Below are 16,614 nucleotides of genomic sequence, written 5' to 3'. Positions count from 1 at the left end.
CATGGAAGCCCCCGACACAACAAGACAGTTCATCTATCATTCTTGAGAGGTTACAAAAAGGGAGAGCAACATATTCCAGGTCACGCCTGAATCATGCCTGCTGGGACTCATCAACCCAGGTCTTCACCTTGGCCACTTCAACCCCGATGCTACCCTTCCTTGAATTTATGATTTATTGCTCTCAGTTACTCTTTTGGCCAGATTTATAAACCTAACTGTTCTGTCTTTATATAATGCCTACTTTGTACACTAGGCAATGACAGCAAATTTATTGTCTATGAGTTGTTAACCTTGAAAAATTACATCAATGCAAAGTGATTGCCTTTTAGCCTCCATAGCCAATAAATTTAATTTTTTGGAGGGGGGTGATATGAGTCATAGGATCATATATATAATCGCCGATCACAGAATGAGGAGCAAGTTGAAAGTTCTGAGCAACAGAAGCCAAGAAGGAAGACTTCTGTCTCTTGCCAAGCATGCACAAGCTGGTTTCTTGTCTGCTTTTCATAGGATGCTTACAACCTCTCTTCTCTCTGCCCGTCCCTGACTCCAGGGAAGAGGCTCTGAAGCTCTCAGGTAAGATGGATTTGTCCCCTTTATGTTAGTCATGGAAGAGTCTTTGAGGGTCTCATATGCAAAGTTGGAGATAAGGACGGGAATTCTTGCTTGAAGGAGTCTTGCTAAATTAAGTCTTAGCTATGCATAGAATACTAGAGGATCCTTACGGCACATTGTAGGTTTTTTACTTTCTTTCTAAAACATAGGGGTCGAAGGGGTGGCTTTGCTTAATTCATGTCACTTCTGTAACCTAAAAATGTTGTTTTGGTTGTTTTTTTTTCCAATTTTAAAAACTGTACTACACTGAAAACATCATTACTCTTAGTTTCTATTTTAAACGAACTGGTTGGATGTAGAATTTGGTTGTTCCAATTGTAGATTAAAACTATTTTATATTAAGTTAAAAAGTAATCACCTGACATGTGTTATATGAAACAAAAATATTAAAAAATACAAAAATGACAATCCAGAGCTTGGGATGACACCGATTTCCAGGTACAAGTATCTTGTCCTTTTGATTTATGTTCCATTCAGATCGAGTGTAAGTCGAATTTTTAAAAAAAAATCAGTCAAGCAGATACTTATTTTGCTATTTCCTCTTAATTTAGTTTCAGAAATGAAAAGGCTGATGCTTGGTTATTAGTTTCCACTAAAACTTTAACTGGATTTTATCTTGCCTTTCATTTGGGGTACTTTTAGACTTAAAATTTTAAGTGCAGAGGAAAACCCTTCTGGACCATTGATTTTATAATTTCTTGTCTCTAAGGTTTCTCCCAAGATGCTTTTTGACAATCAGCAAAAGCCTTGTTGGTCAGTCATCTGTGTCCATGAGCTGGCACAGCCCGTGACCTCCTGTCAGTCACATCGATGGTCAAAAACAGGCATTGAGAGGCACCTGGGAGGCTTAGTTGGTTGAGTGTCTGACTCTTGATTTCGGCTCAGGTCTTGATCTCAGGGTCGTGGGATCAGGCCCCGTGTTGGGCTCTGTGCTGAGTGTGGAGCCTGCCTAGAGATTCTCTCTCTCCTTCCGCCCCTCTGCCCTGTTCACGTTCTAAAAAAAATAAAAATAAAAATAAAAATAAAAAACAGGCGTTGACTTTACTGAATCTCTGCTATTTAAAAAGAACATTGGAAAGCAAGCACAGGATGAAATCAAGATTGACTATTCAGAGAGTTCTGTCCCCTTCAAAAATGTACTCTGTATTAAGATTTTTTAAAATCATACATTTAAAAAATGTATTATGATTTTTTAAAAACAAACTTAACATTTATTTTTGAGAGACAGAGAGAGACACAGTATGGGGAGGGGCAGAGACAGAGAGGGAAACACAGTATCTGACAGAGGCTCCAGGCTCTGAGCTGTCCGCACAGAGCCCAATGCGGGGCTCGAACCCACGAAACGTGAGATCATGACCTGAGTCAAAGTCAGACGCTTAACCGACTGAGCCATCCAGGAGCCCCTATTCTGATTTTTTAAAATGTAGGTCAGTGTAGCATCGTATTCAAATTCTAAACAGGTGGCAGCCTGCCTTCAAGTTCTTGCCTAAACTTTTCTAATGTATTTGTTTTGACATAAATGAGCCTTCATTACACACCCAGTTACACGTGGTCAAATTTTATAGATTTTCATGAATAATCTTCAGAAATGCTGTGAATGTGCTCAGATGCCGTCATGATGGTTTCAGTGCGTTGTCTTCCAGTCAAGGTTGTAGCTGAGCATCTGGAAGCGGCCAGCAGGCGGGTATTCCAGGACTCCCGGAGCCTCTGATCTCAGAGTGCGGCTGCCGGCCAAGAGAGCCTTCCGGGAGCCAAGTGCCCGCTTAGTACGCCTCCCACCTTCCACGCTCATTCCGCACGCCGTGCACGCACATTCCTACGCATCTTATACACACATACCGCACCTCTTACATGCCATTAGACTGACATTTCACATTAAAAATGTTATTACTATCAAAGTATTTAAAGAGTATTTTAAGGTTTTTTCTTATTATTATATTCAATAATAATAATAACTCAATAATTGCGGCAATAGACAGTAGATAAATAGGAACAAAAAAGAACTACTTTTTCAAGTGGAAACTCTTTTTTAACAAATTCTTCAAATTAAAAAAATTTTTCTTAATGTTTATTTTTAAGATAGAGCACAAGTTGGGGGGGGGGGGTGGCAGAGAGAGGGAGACACAGTATCCAAAGCAGGCTCCAGGCTCTGAGCTGTCAGCACAATGCCCAACGCAGGGCTTGATCCCATGAACTGCAAGATCATGACCTGAGCCCAAGTCAGATGCTTAACCAACTGAGCCACCCTGGCACCCCGGTGGAAATGTTAATTGGTCCTGTGGCTCAGCTCCACTCAACTATTCAAGGCAGCCGAGCGGCTTGGCAAAATCACACAAGGCAGAAGAGAGTCAGAATTAGATCCACTCCTCTTGACTGTCTGGCCTGCCAGCTTGCGAATCGGATCACAGCATTTCCACCTCTTTGTTAAAACACCACTGACAAATCACGAACTTAGCATTTGGGGAATTTCTAGTGTTCTCTCTCTGTCCTCGAGCCCCCAAAAGACAACAGGGAACAGAAGTAATTGACGAACCAAGCTACTAACCTCTTCTATTACTCTGTGTAGCACCTGATGGAGATGCAAGATCAACCTTGGATGAACTGGAAAGAGTGTCCCTCCTGCAAATGCTGGAGACGTTAGGGGCAGAGAGAGGCGACAGTCTTAGGAAAGCAGGTAAAATAATTCATGCGTGTACAGGCTGTCTGATTTTATTGCTACTGAATTACTCTCTATTCTCATCCACTATGTGAGGTAAAAACCTGTTTTGGAATAGAAAGATGTTCTATAAAACATGCTAATAAACTGCCCAACACTCTCCGCTTCTGGTGTAAAGACTCCTCTGCAATTTGGTGTTTTCTCTTTCTCACCAACTCCTTGCAAGCATCATGCTCTCCTTGGTACCTCAGCATATCTACATTTTTTTTTCTGTACACATTTATTTTGGAGAGGAAGGAGGGTGTTATCCATTCCCAATAAGTGCAATTTTATTTTTTTAAAAATTTTTTAATGTTAATTTATTTTTGAGAGAGAGAGAGACAGAGCATGAGCAGGGGAGGGGCAGAGAGAGAGGGAGACACAGAATCTGAACCAGGCTCCAGGCTCTGAGCTGTCAGCACAGAGCCCAACGTGGGGCTCAAACTCACAGACCGTGAGATCATGACCTGAGCCGAAGTCGGATGCTTAACTGACTGAGCCACCCAGGCGCCCCTATTTATTTTTTTAAAAATGTTTGTTTGTTTGTTCATTTATTTAATGTTTATTTTTTAGACAGAGAGAGAGCATGAATGGGGAGCGTCAGAGAGAGAGGGAGACACAGAATCCTAAGCAGGCTCCAGGCTCTGAGCTGTCAGCACAGAGCCTGACGCGGGGCTCGAACTCACGGACCGTGAGATCATGACCTGAGCCGAAGTCGGACGCTCAACCGACTGAGCCACCCAAGCGCCCCTAAAATGTTTATTTATTTTAAGAGAGAGAGAGAGAGAGAGAGAGAGAGAGAGAGCGCATGTGCACGCAAGGGAGGGACAGAGCGAAGGGGAGGAAAAAGAGAATCCTAAGCAGACTCCGTGCTGTCAGCGCAGAGCCTGATGTGGGGCCCAATAAATGCAAATTTAAATTCTGGGTTTCTACTTGTTAAAATCTTATGCAAATTACTTAATCTTCTGGTACCTCAGTTTCATCACCAGTAAACAGGATTCATACAAATATCCACCTCATGGGGCTCTTGTGAAGTCAATGAGAAAATGCAAGTGAAATGCTCACCGCAATCACACGCAGTTATCGACAAAATGTTAGCTCTTACTAGTTTCTCCAACTGGATTCCACTGAGCAATGACACCAAGGCTCAAAACATTTTGGAAACAAAATGGAGCCTTTAATAGACACTGTTTAATAGAAGTTCATTCATGTAAAATGTTTTGAGTGGACTACTGGGGAGAACACAGCACCCTCTGTGAACTCCATCAGAGACAAGCACAAGGGTACTTGCCCAGCAGCCTTCAGGTAAATATTGCTGCAGAGTGAAAACAGGGAGATCAGAAACTAGGCACGACTCAGTAATACTCTATTTTGTGTGTTTTAAATAAGACAAGCATTAAATAGAAACCACAGATCTGATGATGAATGGTTTTCAAACACTGTTTTCCAGGTCTCGGTACTGGCACTGCTAACCCGCGAGGAGGTATGAGACAGGTAAGTGACCATATTTAGGAGAGCTGGGTGAGGCATTTTACACCTTGACTTTAGAGGATCCTACATTCTTGAACTGGGTAGCGTTCGGGGTAGAAATCACGCCTTCAAGTAACTGGCCAATCAGTGTTATCTTGGAGCATGTTTTTTCTAAGTTTTGATGTGTATAAAATGTGCCTAACAGACCTTATTCAGTGCTCAACTTTAACCAAGCTCTCCCCAAACATTTGACCAGAGACCGTTTTTGTTGTTGTTGTTGTTTTGTTTTGTTTTTTGGCTTAGTGCCCAGTAACATCCTTATAAAAATACACTGGAAACACTCGATCCTGGAGATGGTGTTCACCACCTGAGGTCCCAACAGGGATGAACCCCCCCAGAAGGGGCTGGTGTAGCTTCTGCATGTGACTAAAAGTTATCATTCAGATGTTTATGAGTGGAAGGATTATGGTTAAAGACTCTAAAATCACAAAGGTAATTAGGAGGATTTGCTCATGAAATTCTACAATAAAAACAAACCGAAGGGTCCACGCTTAAATAGGTAAATTTCAGGGGAAATACAAGCCCTATTTTACACACAAGATGGTAACTGTACAGAACATGTTACTGACATTATTTAAACAGAAAGAGGTCAGTGAGGGCTTAGGAAACTTCATGGCCATCAGAGGGCTACACAGACTTGGTGGACCCCTGGCTGGGCACAGGGAGCCCTTCCAGAGCCATACTCTGGGTTCATACTGCAATTACAATGGCAAACGATTTTCAAAGGTCCTATGTCTTAACTACAGTTCCTTTTTCTTGCAGCGATCTTAATTCATTGATAACCTATGTTTTTTGTTTTTGTGTATTGTTTTAGTTTCAAGCTTTCTTTGGACAAGATCCTAACATTTTCCTGAGTCATCTTTTGGCCAGAATCAGGAAGCAATATAAGAAACGTGGATCTCCCTCTGAATGCTTCTGGAAATACTGTGTCTGAAGTAAAATGAACATCTATTAGTCAACTCAGAAACAACCACCTTAGAAAGTTAAAAATAAAAATGTCTGACTTGAAAACAGCATAGAAAAAAACTAAGCGAACTACACCCCACTCATGACTATTTGGAAAAATAAATCCTCTATGTTTTGCAAATACCATGAGTGGTCATTTTATTTATAAACAGGCCCTGAACATTTATAATTTTTCTTTCCATCGATTTATTTTTAAAAAATATTTATTCATTTTTGAGACAGAGAGTGTGCATGAATAGTGGAGGGGCAGAGAAAGAAGGAGAGAGAGAGAGAAAGCAGGCTCCACACTGTCAGCCCAGAGTCCAACATGGGGCTCGATCCCACAAACTATGAGATCATAACTGGAGTCGAAATCAAGAGTTAGACGCTTAGCCAACTAAGCCACCCCAGCACCCCTTCGTGAATTTATAAAGAACTCTCTGAAAATTGAAAAGTAAAGCTAATAAAATTAACAGAAGCAAATACTAAGCAGAAAAGTCACAAAAATGCAATTTAGTTGAAACCGTTAAACTACAACTCACTTAAACATTACCTTTCCTGCGTGTCCCCTCAACCCTTAAAAATGACGACATACGGTATCATCACTTAAAAAAACCACATCTTGTCGTGGAAAAGTCTCTAGAGTGAAGGATGTGTAGATGCGGGCTGGGAGCGGTCTGAATTCTCCTCAGTTTCTGATGGGGTGGGTTCACGTGCTCAAATCCCCTGTCCCTGAGCTTTAAACTCTTAACAGAGACACATGCTTGCTCTCGGTTCCTGTGAGCTGCAGATGTGCAGCTCGCTGACTCGGGGATCGTCTCCTATACAGGGAAGGAGGCTGAGGCGGGTTTAGGATCACAGAATGGAAGGAAGAGCCCGTTTGTTAATTTTTAAAACCCGCTAATGTGTGTGTGCACACACCAACTTACACTCTGTGAATGCGTGTGTACAAAGGTTTACTGACACAGTGCAAAAAAACGTCTCCAGTTCTGCATGTACAGTTTATGTTTTTCCTTAAAAAAGATACCTGATTGAAATATTAATAACCATTAAAAACAAGTAAATTCACACAGTTAATTGTAAGTTCACCTGAAACAAAATTTCAATTTGGATTAAATTTACCTTGTGAGTTATAACGAAGTTTTTACTTAATTGCAAAATGACTCCATTCCCACAGCATTGTGTTTTTCAAAAATCTTGACCTCATATCCAAGAAAATAATCACCTTCTGGGTAACATTTTTGTAAACATCGAAGCCTATAGTACAGACACGTATTACCAATTTCTGTAGTTATTCATACAAAAAGTTAATAAACCCCAACAATGAAGTATATATAAAGGTTGGTAGAGCACCCCTGGGGGGCAGCAGTGTCACTGCTGAGCGTGCCCTCTCCCCTCCAGCAGTGCGAGCTTCGCGGTACAATCTCTGAATACGCCAACTAGTCTACTTGTCAACATATGAAAATTATAAACTCAGCGCTACTACAGATCTGCCTACAACAAGCACCGGTTTCATACCAAATCTGGCATAATATTTGTGCTATAAGATGTGTACGAAGGTAAAGAAATCAGCAAACGCAGGTAAAACGAACATCCAGACAAAGGCGCTTCCATTATTAGAGAACGTAAGGTTTCAAACGGGCTGCATGAAGCAGAGTGGCCCCTGAGAGCCACACATCAGTTTTGATTTGTACAAATTAAAACTTTTATCCCTACAGAAGGTCGCAATGACTACACTGATGGACAGTACCCAGGCTGGTTAGTTTTTCTAAAGTTGATTTTTCACCAAGGGTAAAAATGCCACACAACTTGACCAAGATGACGAGGACTTCAGAAATCACTGAATGATCAGGATGGAGTAGAAAATGACAGTTCCATATTTGCATGGAACTGCTTAGCATCTGAAAATGGTTCTGACACCTTAAGATGGACTCACCCTCCAGAAAACTCTACTTTAGAAAGGACACCTGAGCTACGGGAATTGAGAATCAGGGCTCCGCAGTCCTCACGGATGAAGAGGTCGAGTCTCCTAATTATTATCAGTTATATGTACTTTACAAAAGGTATCAAACTTGGAGGGAGGAAGAGAGTTTGCTTGAAACAAAGCAACAAAACACGAAAGATCAGTCAGTCTGTTATATAAAAGATAGAAGGTCCTGCTCCTTTGCTTCTATTCCTTTCTGATCTGTGTGGGTGTGAACCGCATGAGTCCCTCCAAGTCTGGGCAGGAATCACGGATTTCTCTCGAGAACAGGGACTTAGCAAGTAAACAACCCACTCACTTCTTCACAAACACCATCTGGGCCGGAGTAGGAAGCACTGATCTGCGGCCACGCTGCACCCCCGTGAGGACCACGGAGCTCCCGTGAACCGCGGCTGTCACCGGGAAGCCACCACGGCACTTACAGACCTCTGGCAAAGACGGACAGACCTCTTGTGTGTAAGTTGGTTGGAAAGAAAGAGTTAAGTGTTAGTTTTGGTGAGACAACGTTCAAACACATAGGCATAAAGGAAGAGCATTATTTCTTACGTCACTTCTGAAACTCTTCACAATCGTTATTTTAAAAACCAGAACCTTTAAAAGGAGAATGCCACTGGTTGAGTGAAGAGCTCTTTTTGTTTTAATGTTACACATGCAAAAGCTAACTTAACCCCAAGAAATAAGCTCATTGTAAGTAGACTGGTTTTTAAGATAAGACTTTGGGAATTTCAGTGGAAGGTGGAAAATTAAAAGGAAAGGCATCTATAGGAATAAAGCTCAGAATCCAAACCTAAAAGCCAGCTATTCCCAGTGTACCGATGGGCGGTATTTTCTAACACTGGTAAATACTGAAGTGACCTGGCCTCGTGAGGAAGCGGAACGTCTCCTCTTAATCTCGGGGGGAAGCACCAAGTTGTGCACAGGCCGCATGAAAGTACGCAACTTACGGAAACCATTCCGAACAGTATACGGCCTGCAGATGGGACGTCCTACGTCCTCCCACAGGAAAATGATCCACGTAACAACAGAACGAAATAAACAAGGCTAACGTTCGGGGCTACTTGTAGCCATACTTCTAACTACCATCCATTTTGGGTGACACCCGAAGTCAAGTGTCGCTGTGCACGCACCTCTCTAGAGGCCATCCAATCTGCTCAGAGGATGGCCAACCAGAAAGAGAAGCTGACTGACAGCTTTAATACACCAGGAACACAGGAATGAAAGACGGTATATACAACGTCTGTTTCAGAAAAATGATGCCTGTTAAAAAGTCCAGAAGGGAAAACCTTCACATTCACCGATAGCTTCATGGCCATGTAGGAGTCAGGGGTTAAAGAGACACACCAAGAGGTCTGCTTGTCCGGCAGGTGCCATCTCTGTGGCCACTCAACTGCCGTTTGCTGCTGGAGCTTGACCACAGGACTCTGCGGCGTCACCAAGGGAGTCTTTGCTTTCGCAGGTGACACAGCCCTCCAAGAGAGAACAAGAGCAGGCAAGAGGACATGATGTCGTCTGGAAAGTCTTACAATCAGTAAAATGCTGGCCAAGCACCCATCTCATTCCCCAATTTATTCAATTCATGCCTAAGAATCGTCTGTATTACAGGTCGTTCCTTATTATTAAAAGGTAAATGACAGTTGTTTACCTACTTTTGCTTATTTTGAAGCTCATCCGTATACTCGTACAAAAGCACACAAATAGTATTTTAGTTTTTAAAGTTTACTTGAGAGAGAGGGAGAGAGAGCGCATGCACACATGAGCAGGGGAGGGGCAGAGAGAAAGAGGGAGAGAGAGAGAGAGATAAAATCTCAAGAAGGCTTCCACACTGTCAGCGCAGAGCCCAACACGGGGCTCGAACCCACAAATTGTCTTACGAATGAAGACACGTGGAGTGCCCAGCTCAGCTCCTGCTGTTGGCACTACTGTATCTAACCTTCCTTACTTTGTGGGCACTCATTCCTTTCTTTAAAAACAGGCGGTGGGGAGGCTTCCGGCACTTGTTTACTTCAGAAGCCCTAATACCACAGTGTTTTGAGTGCTTAGCTTTCTTCTCTTATCATAGTTTTTAAATTAAGTTTTTCTGATGTTTATTTATTTTGAGAGAGAGAGAGAAAGAGAGAAAATGAATGAGTGGGGGAAGGGCAGAGAGAGAGAGAGAGAGAGAAAATCCCAAGTAGGATCCATGCTATTAGTGCAGAGCCCTTTAAAAAAAATTTTTTTTTTTATCTTACCATAATTTTTAACTTCACACATTATCACCTCCTGCATCTCAACACTTGTGGGAATACAGAGCTCATTACAACTGTCACAATCATTCCACGGAGCCACCATCAGGACCACGAGCAAGTCAAAACTCCACTGTCTAGGCCGCTCACATATGATCTCACTGAGAAGATCTCGCAACAACAAAACAGCACCTGGGCTCACGGAAATTCCTGCCAGGTATGAAGACTACCTCTGGTGTGAATCTTACACCTTGAGTTTTAACTCTGTTCAAACATACCTGCATATATGAAATGCAAGTCCCTTGGTCCTCTCCTCCCTTGCCAATCATGTATCATGCAGGTGTCCCAGAACATTCCAACTGGTAAAAACACTTGCAGTCAAAGAGACCTGTATTCAAAATCAGAGGGACTGTCAGCCATATATAAAGTGTCCAACATCTGTATACATGACTGTGTTGTTTGTTGGTAAAGCAGGGATAGTAAAGCTACTGCAAAAGTAGCTGTGAGGGTTGTAATTTTTGGTGGGATCGTGCAATGAGTATTAAGTGCCTCGAGCACTACCTGGCACAGAAAAACATCCAGGAATGACAGCTGTTGTCACTGTGCTTACCTGGATGTCTATTTCTCGAGGGACAGTCTGACTCTGAATCCAAGAGTGCACCTTGGCCAGCTCCTCCCTCTGCGCGCGTGAAAACTGGGGTTGCCGCGGCCGCATGCCCGCCAGCCTCTCCAGGTCCCCTTTCAGCACGGTCTCTTTCACCCTGTGGACAGACAAGCGACCTCAGTCCTGAATAAGGCACAGGGTTCTCGTGTGATCCATGAACAGCTCTGTTTGGGTCTGTGATATACTTTCTATCTCTTGCTAATATACAACGTGCCCATTAAACAAAGAACTGAATCAGCTCTTGGTCAAGCTGGTGAAGCGAGAGCTCTTTCTCTTGGAGAAAGCATCTGTACCAGCACCTGAATGGGGCAGACGCAAGACACAGCTTTCCCTCAGCAACTCTCTTCTCTCAGAATGCGAAAAATTCAGCGTCTAAAGAGAAAAGTTCTTGTATGTGTGTGCCACCTGGGGAAGCGGTGCTGTCTTTGTTTTCTGGTCTCATGATGCACACGTTGGTGCGGTGTGGATCTGAGTGTGCACGGCATTGACACTACAGCCACTGTTCCGGGATCATTCATCATTTAACTTCAAACGAATGAATGTGAAAATACATTTCTGTAGGAACATCTATAAAAACAGAAGTTAAAAATCACTTTGTATTAAACAATACACTTAAAAAACCATAAAAGTTTCTTTAAAAAACCCCATTTAAAAGGGGGGTCCTTGAGGGCACCTGGGTGGCTCAGTCGGTTAAGCGTCCGACTGTTGGCTCTGGTTCAGGTCACAATCTCACAGATCGTGAGACTGAGTTCCTGTAAGCGCAGAGCCTGCTTGGGATTCTCTGTGCCCCTCTCTGTGCCCCTCCCCTGCTCACGCTCTGTCTCTCTCTCTCTCTAAATAAACTTTAAATAAAAGTGGGTCTTTTAAAGTGCTTTCTTACCTCTCAGGTACCTGATATGTCATTAGAATGTACTCAGATGTCTGTTTTATCATTCTCCACATGGACTCTTCAGCAAAATTGGGAAATGTTTCTTTCTTCTGTACATCCTGAGACTGCTGTCCCTCTGAGGTGATTTCAGAAGAATAATCACCACTGGTGGAGTATATACTGTGGTCACTGCTTCCTATCGAACATCAACAACAATTATAGATTAGGAGACACTGTTGGGGGCAGATTTGCCAAACTCATTCTTCCCCCTGTGGCAACCAGCTGACGGTCTTCGCCATCACCCAGCAGTGGTCCCCGGTGACCCCCTTGGCTCCTCCGCCTTCCCTAGATGTCCCTCTCACTCCTCCCGAGCTGTCCACGCTCAAGGCCACACCTCACTCCTTCTCATCACCTGGAGATGCTCCAGGTCGGCTCCAAAATCACGAACACCTCAGCTTGCCTGCCCGTCTGCTTGTTCAAGTGCGCCAACTACAAAGTGCCCCGACCCTTCAGCCCACAGTCCGTCATTCAGTCACGCTCTTTACAACACCTGAGATTTCTTTTTCCCTCTCATTTTTCACACTATCAAAATGTCAATTCTCATAAAGCCGACAGTTCTGTTCTTATGTAAACCCAAGTAACCAAAGATAGGGATAAAGTCATTTATCATTGGGTACACCGATCCGTCATCACCACAAGGATCACACAAAGCTGGGTAATCCTGCTACAGTCTCTGGCCAGCCCATCCTGGCAATGACTGTTCTCCACGTCTCCGTTCCCTGACTCTCACCTATTGAAAACGTCATTACTGACACTAAACACAAGCTTACTCATATCTGCACTCTCTCCTCACCTCCTCCTGTTACAACAGAGAGGTATCCACCCATCCCAAGGCCCATTCCTTTATGGCTGCTATGGAGCCTTGCAAATCATTCCTTTCCTAACTCGCATCGACTCTTCTAGATCCTTCTCGTCAACTTTGAAACAAAAACCCAGAAGACCCCGCCCCAAAAAACAAAAACAAAGCAAACAAAAGTACCTCCCTAATTTTTTAAAGAGTAAGTACGTGGGCGAAGATGGTGGAGAAGTGGGAGGACCGGGATTTTCCTCATCCCTCAAAACAACTGTATTGAGGTCAGAGCACTTGGAACACCCAGGAAATGGAGCTGCAGAGTGGCAGAAGGGTCTCCACAGTTGGAGGGGGACAGTTTGGCGGGACTGAGGTGTGTGTGTGTGAATCGGGGGAGACAAAACGGCATAGGCACACAGGGGAGGGAATCCCTTCTGTGCAGAGATAAAAGGGAGAGAAAGGGGAGTTGTAAAAGTCAGCCTCAAGTTACTACAAGAAGAAAAAGTCTCTGGATCACGGACTGGGGAACGAGAAATACAGAGAGTGCCGATTTCTGTTTTGCAAACAGTCTTAGGCGCTGAAACTCGGAGGTTTGGAAGTATGTGACTTTCTCTGGAGCAAAGCTGGAGCAAAGCTGGGAGCCATGGACCATGCTCCCAGGAGGTAGGAAGCCGGCCGGAGTGCAGAGTGCGGTGTAGCGATCTCAGGGGCGCACTGGGAGAGAACGGTCCCCTTCCTGGAATACTTGGAGAAAAGGGATTATTGCCTCCCCAAGGACAAAAGACCCTGAAGGTACCAGCCAAAGGCCTTTTATCAGCGGGGCGGGGTGGCGCTATTCCAGAACAGGGTCTGGGCAGTGCAGGATCCTTGAAGACACTGGAAGGCCTAGAAGGCACGGGAGACTGTGGAGCAGGACAAGCCTGCTGCCCACGCTACTCTGTGAGGGCCGCTTGAATAGCATGGTTTGAGACACCTGGTCCGGGGAGCAGAGACTAGGGTGTTGCCATTTTTCTCCCCATCATCAAGAGGGTGGGGGTTCAGGAAGCAGCACAGTGGCCCCCAGTGGAAGTGGGACCTGCTTACACCAAAACCCACCCCTCCATAACTGGTAACTGCTTATCTACAGGAGTGGGACTGACACTGAGCAAACCAGACGGCCCCTCCCCCAAACCAGCACAGCCGCTGGTCCCAGGCACCAACAGGCAACTGTTTTTTTTTTTCTTTTCTTTCTACCCTCTTCTTTTTTTCTTTTGGAATTGGGCTCACAGTTTCTGATTTGTATATATATGTGTATGTATGTGTGTGTGTGTGTGTGTGTGTGTACATACACATATATATATATGTTTGATTAGGCATTTTCATTCTATTCTTTTTATACCTTTTCTGTTTCTTCTTTTTTATCTTCCTTTCTCTTTCTCTGGATTTAGCCTTATGGTTTTTGATTCTCTGGTCTTCTTTCATTTTTCTCTTTTTATGGGACCAGGCTTCCCCACCCCCCTTTCCTTTTTTTTTCCCCAGGGTCACTTCAGTAAACAAATCAAAGCACACCTGGTTGAAGGTCCAAACACTCCACCACTACGAGCAAGAAGGAGCTCTGCAGAGGGCTGACCAGTGGGACACAGCGGCCAAAACATAAGAACAGCATGCACACAGCAGACACCAGAAATACTTCCTGAAGTGCAAGGCCCTGGACAGTGCATGACCCCTTTTTACTATAGTAGTTCTTGCAGATGCAGGACCTATAACAAGCTTTTAAAACACGCAAAAGACAGAAACTTACCCAAAATGACAAAACGGAGGAATTATCCCCAAAAGAAAGTTTAGGAAGAAATCACAGCCAGATAATTGCTCACAACAGGTACAAACAGTATGTCTGAAGAAGAATTTAGAGTAACAGTCATAAGACTAATAGCTGGGCTTGAGAAAAGCGCGTAAGACACCAGAGAATCTCTTGCTGCAGAGATCAAAGACCTAAGAACTAGTCACAGTGAATTAAAAAATGCTATAACTCAGATACAAAATAAACCAGATACAGTGACAGCAAGGATGGAAGAAGCAGAGAAGAGAATAGCTGAAATAGAAGATAAAATTATGATTATGTAAAATGATGAAGTGGAAAAAAAGAGGGAAAGGAAATTACTAGACCACGAGGGGAGAACGAGAGACCTAAGTGATTCAATGAAACAAAATAATATCCGTACCATAGGAGTTCCAGGAGAAGAAGACAGAAAGGGGCAGAGGACTTACTTGAACAAATTATAGCTGAGAACTTCCCTAATCTGGGGAAGGAAACAGGCATCCAAGTCCAAGAGGCACAGAGATCTCCCTTCTAAATCAACAAAAACAGGTCAACACCATCACGTGTTATAGCAAAACCGGCAAAATACAAAGATAAAGATAGAGTTCTGAAAGCAGCTAGGGACAAAAGGTCCTTAACCTACAAGGGTAGACACGTAAGGTCAGTAGCAGACCTGAAACTTGGCAGGCCAGAAGGGGGTGGCAGGAAATATTCAATGTGATGAATAGGAAAAATATGCAGCCAAGAATACTTTATCCAGTAATGCTGTCATTCAGAATAGAAGGAGAGAGAAAGACTTTCCCAGACAAACAAAAACTAAAGGAGTTTGTAACCACTAAACCAGCCCTGCAAGAGATCCTAAGTGGGACTCTGTGAGTGGAAAGCAGCAAAAACTACAAAGGACCAGAGACATCACAACAAACATGAAATCTACAGATAACACAATGACACATTTTAAATTTGTATCTTTCAATAATCACTCTGAATATAAATGGGCTAAATGCCCCAATCAAAAGACCTAGGGTATCAGAATGGATAAAAAAACAAGATCCATCTATATGCTGCCTACAAGAGACTCATTTTAGACCAGATGCTACCTGCAGACTGTAAGTGAGGGGATGGAGAACCATCTATCATGCTAATGGACATCAAAAGAAAGCTGGAGTAGCCACACTTATATATAAGACAAATTAGATTTTAAAACAAATACTGAAACAAGAGATGAAGAAGGGTATTATATCATAATTAAGGGGTCTATCCATCAAGAAGAGCCAACACTTATAAATACTGATGCCCCCAACATGAAAGCACCCAAATATATAAATCAATTCATCACAAACATAAGCAAACTTATTGATAATTATACCATAACTGTAGTAGTCTTTAATAAAATACTCCACTTACAGCATGGACAGATCATCCAAGGAGAAAATCAATAAGGAAACAACAGTTCGGAATGACACTCTGGACCAGATGGACTTAACAGATATATTCAGAACATTTCATCCTAAAGCAGCAGAATACACATTCTTCTCAGGTGCACATGGAACGTTCCCCAAAACAGATCACATTTTGGGTCACAAAACAGTACTCAACAGGTACAAAAAGACTGATACACCATGCATATTTTCAGATCACAACACTATGAAACTTGAAACCAACTCCAAGAAAAAATGTGGAAAGCCCCCAAATACATGGAGGTTAAAGAACATCCTACGAAAGAATGAATGGGTCAACCAGGAAATGAAAGAAAAAATTTAAAAATATATGGAAGCAAATGAAAATGAAAGCACAACAGTCCAAACCCTTTGGGATGCAGCAAAGGCAGTCCTAAGAGGAAAATACATTGCAATTCAGGCCTATCTCAAGAAGCGAGAAAGTTCCCAAATACACAACCATACCTTACACATAAAGGAGCTGGAAAAGCAGCAGCAAATAAAGCCCAAAGCCAGCAGAAGGGAAATAATAAAGATGAGAACAGAAATAAACAATATAGAATTAAAAAAAAAAAAACAACCCAGAACAGATCAATGAAACTAAGAGCTGGTTTTTTGAAAGAATAAACAAATTAATAACCCCCTAGCCTGACTTCCCAAAAAGAGGACCCAAATAGATCAAATAAAAAACCAAAGAGGAGAGATCATAACTAACACCACAAAAATACAAACAATTATAAGAGAATATACTATGAGAAATAATATTCCAACAAACTGGACAATCTGGAAGAAATGGACAAATTCCTAGACACTCACAGACTACCAAAACTCAAATGGAAGAAACAGAAAATTTGAACAGACTCACAACCAGCAAAAAAATTGAATGGGTTATCAAAAATCTCCCAAAAAAATAAGAGTCCTGGGCCAATGGCTTCCCAGGGGAATTCTACCAGACATTTAAAGCAACGTTAATACCTATTCTTCTCAAACAGTTCCGAAAAATAGAA

At 42.8% G+C, this 16,614-nt stretch overlaps 2 protein-coding genes across 2 annotated transcripts in view; one reads left to right on the top strand and one right to left on the bottom strand.

Annotated features, from left to right (window-relative positions):
- Nucleotides 1-476: 476 nt before the first annotated feature.
- UTS2 (urotensin 2) lies at nt 477-5,875 on the top strand. Its single transcript, XM_042951090.1, has 4 exons — nt 477-576; nt 3,182-3,289; nt 4,761-4,804; nt 5,655-5,875. Exons 1-4 carry the CDS (start codon nt 477-479, stop codon nt 5,772-5,774), a joined length of 372 nt encoding a protein of 123 aa, XP_042807024.1. The 3' UTR covers nt 5,775-5,875.
- Nucleotides 5,876-6,207: 332 nt separating this feature from the next.
- The window catches only part of PER3 (period circadian regulator 3), a 59,905-nt gene continuing 49,498 nt past the window's right edge, over nt 6,208-16,614 (bottom strand). The window contains 3 exon segments of the mRNA XM_042951091.1: nt 6,208-9,236; nt 10,602-10,752; nt 11,536-11,719. Coding sequence (XP_042807025.1) covers nt 9,153-9,236; nt 10,602-10,752; nt 11,536-11,719 — 419 coding nt within the window. The 3' untranslated portion in view covers nt 6,208-9,152.

Source organism: Panthera leo, chromosome C1, assembly GCF_018350215.1.
Source record: "Panthera leo isolate Ple1 chromosome C1, P.leo_Ple1_pat1.1, whole genome shotgun sequence".
Lineage (NCBI taxonomy): Eukaryota > Metazoa > Chordata > Mammalia > Carnivora > Felidae > Panthera > Panthera leo.
The sequence above is the reverse complement of the archived record's forward strand: the minus strand, read 5'-3'. Positions and strand labels throughout refer to the sequence as shown.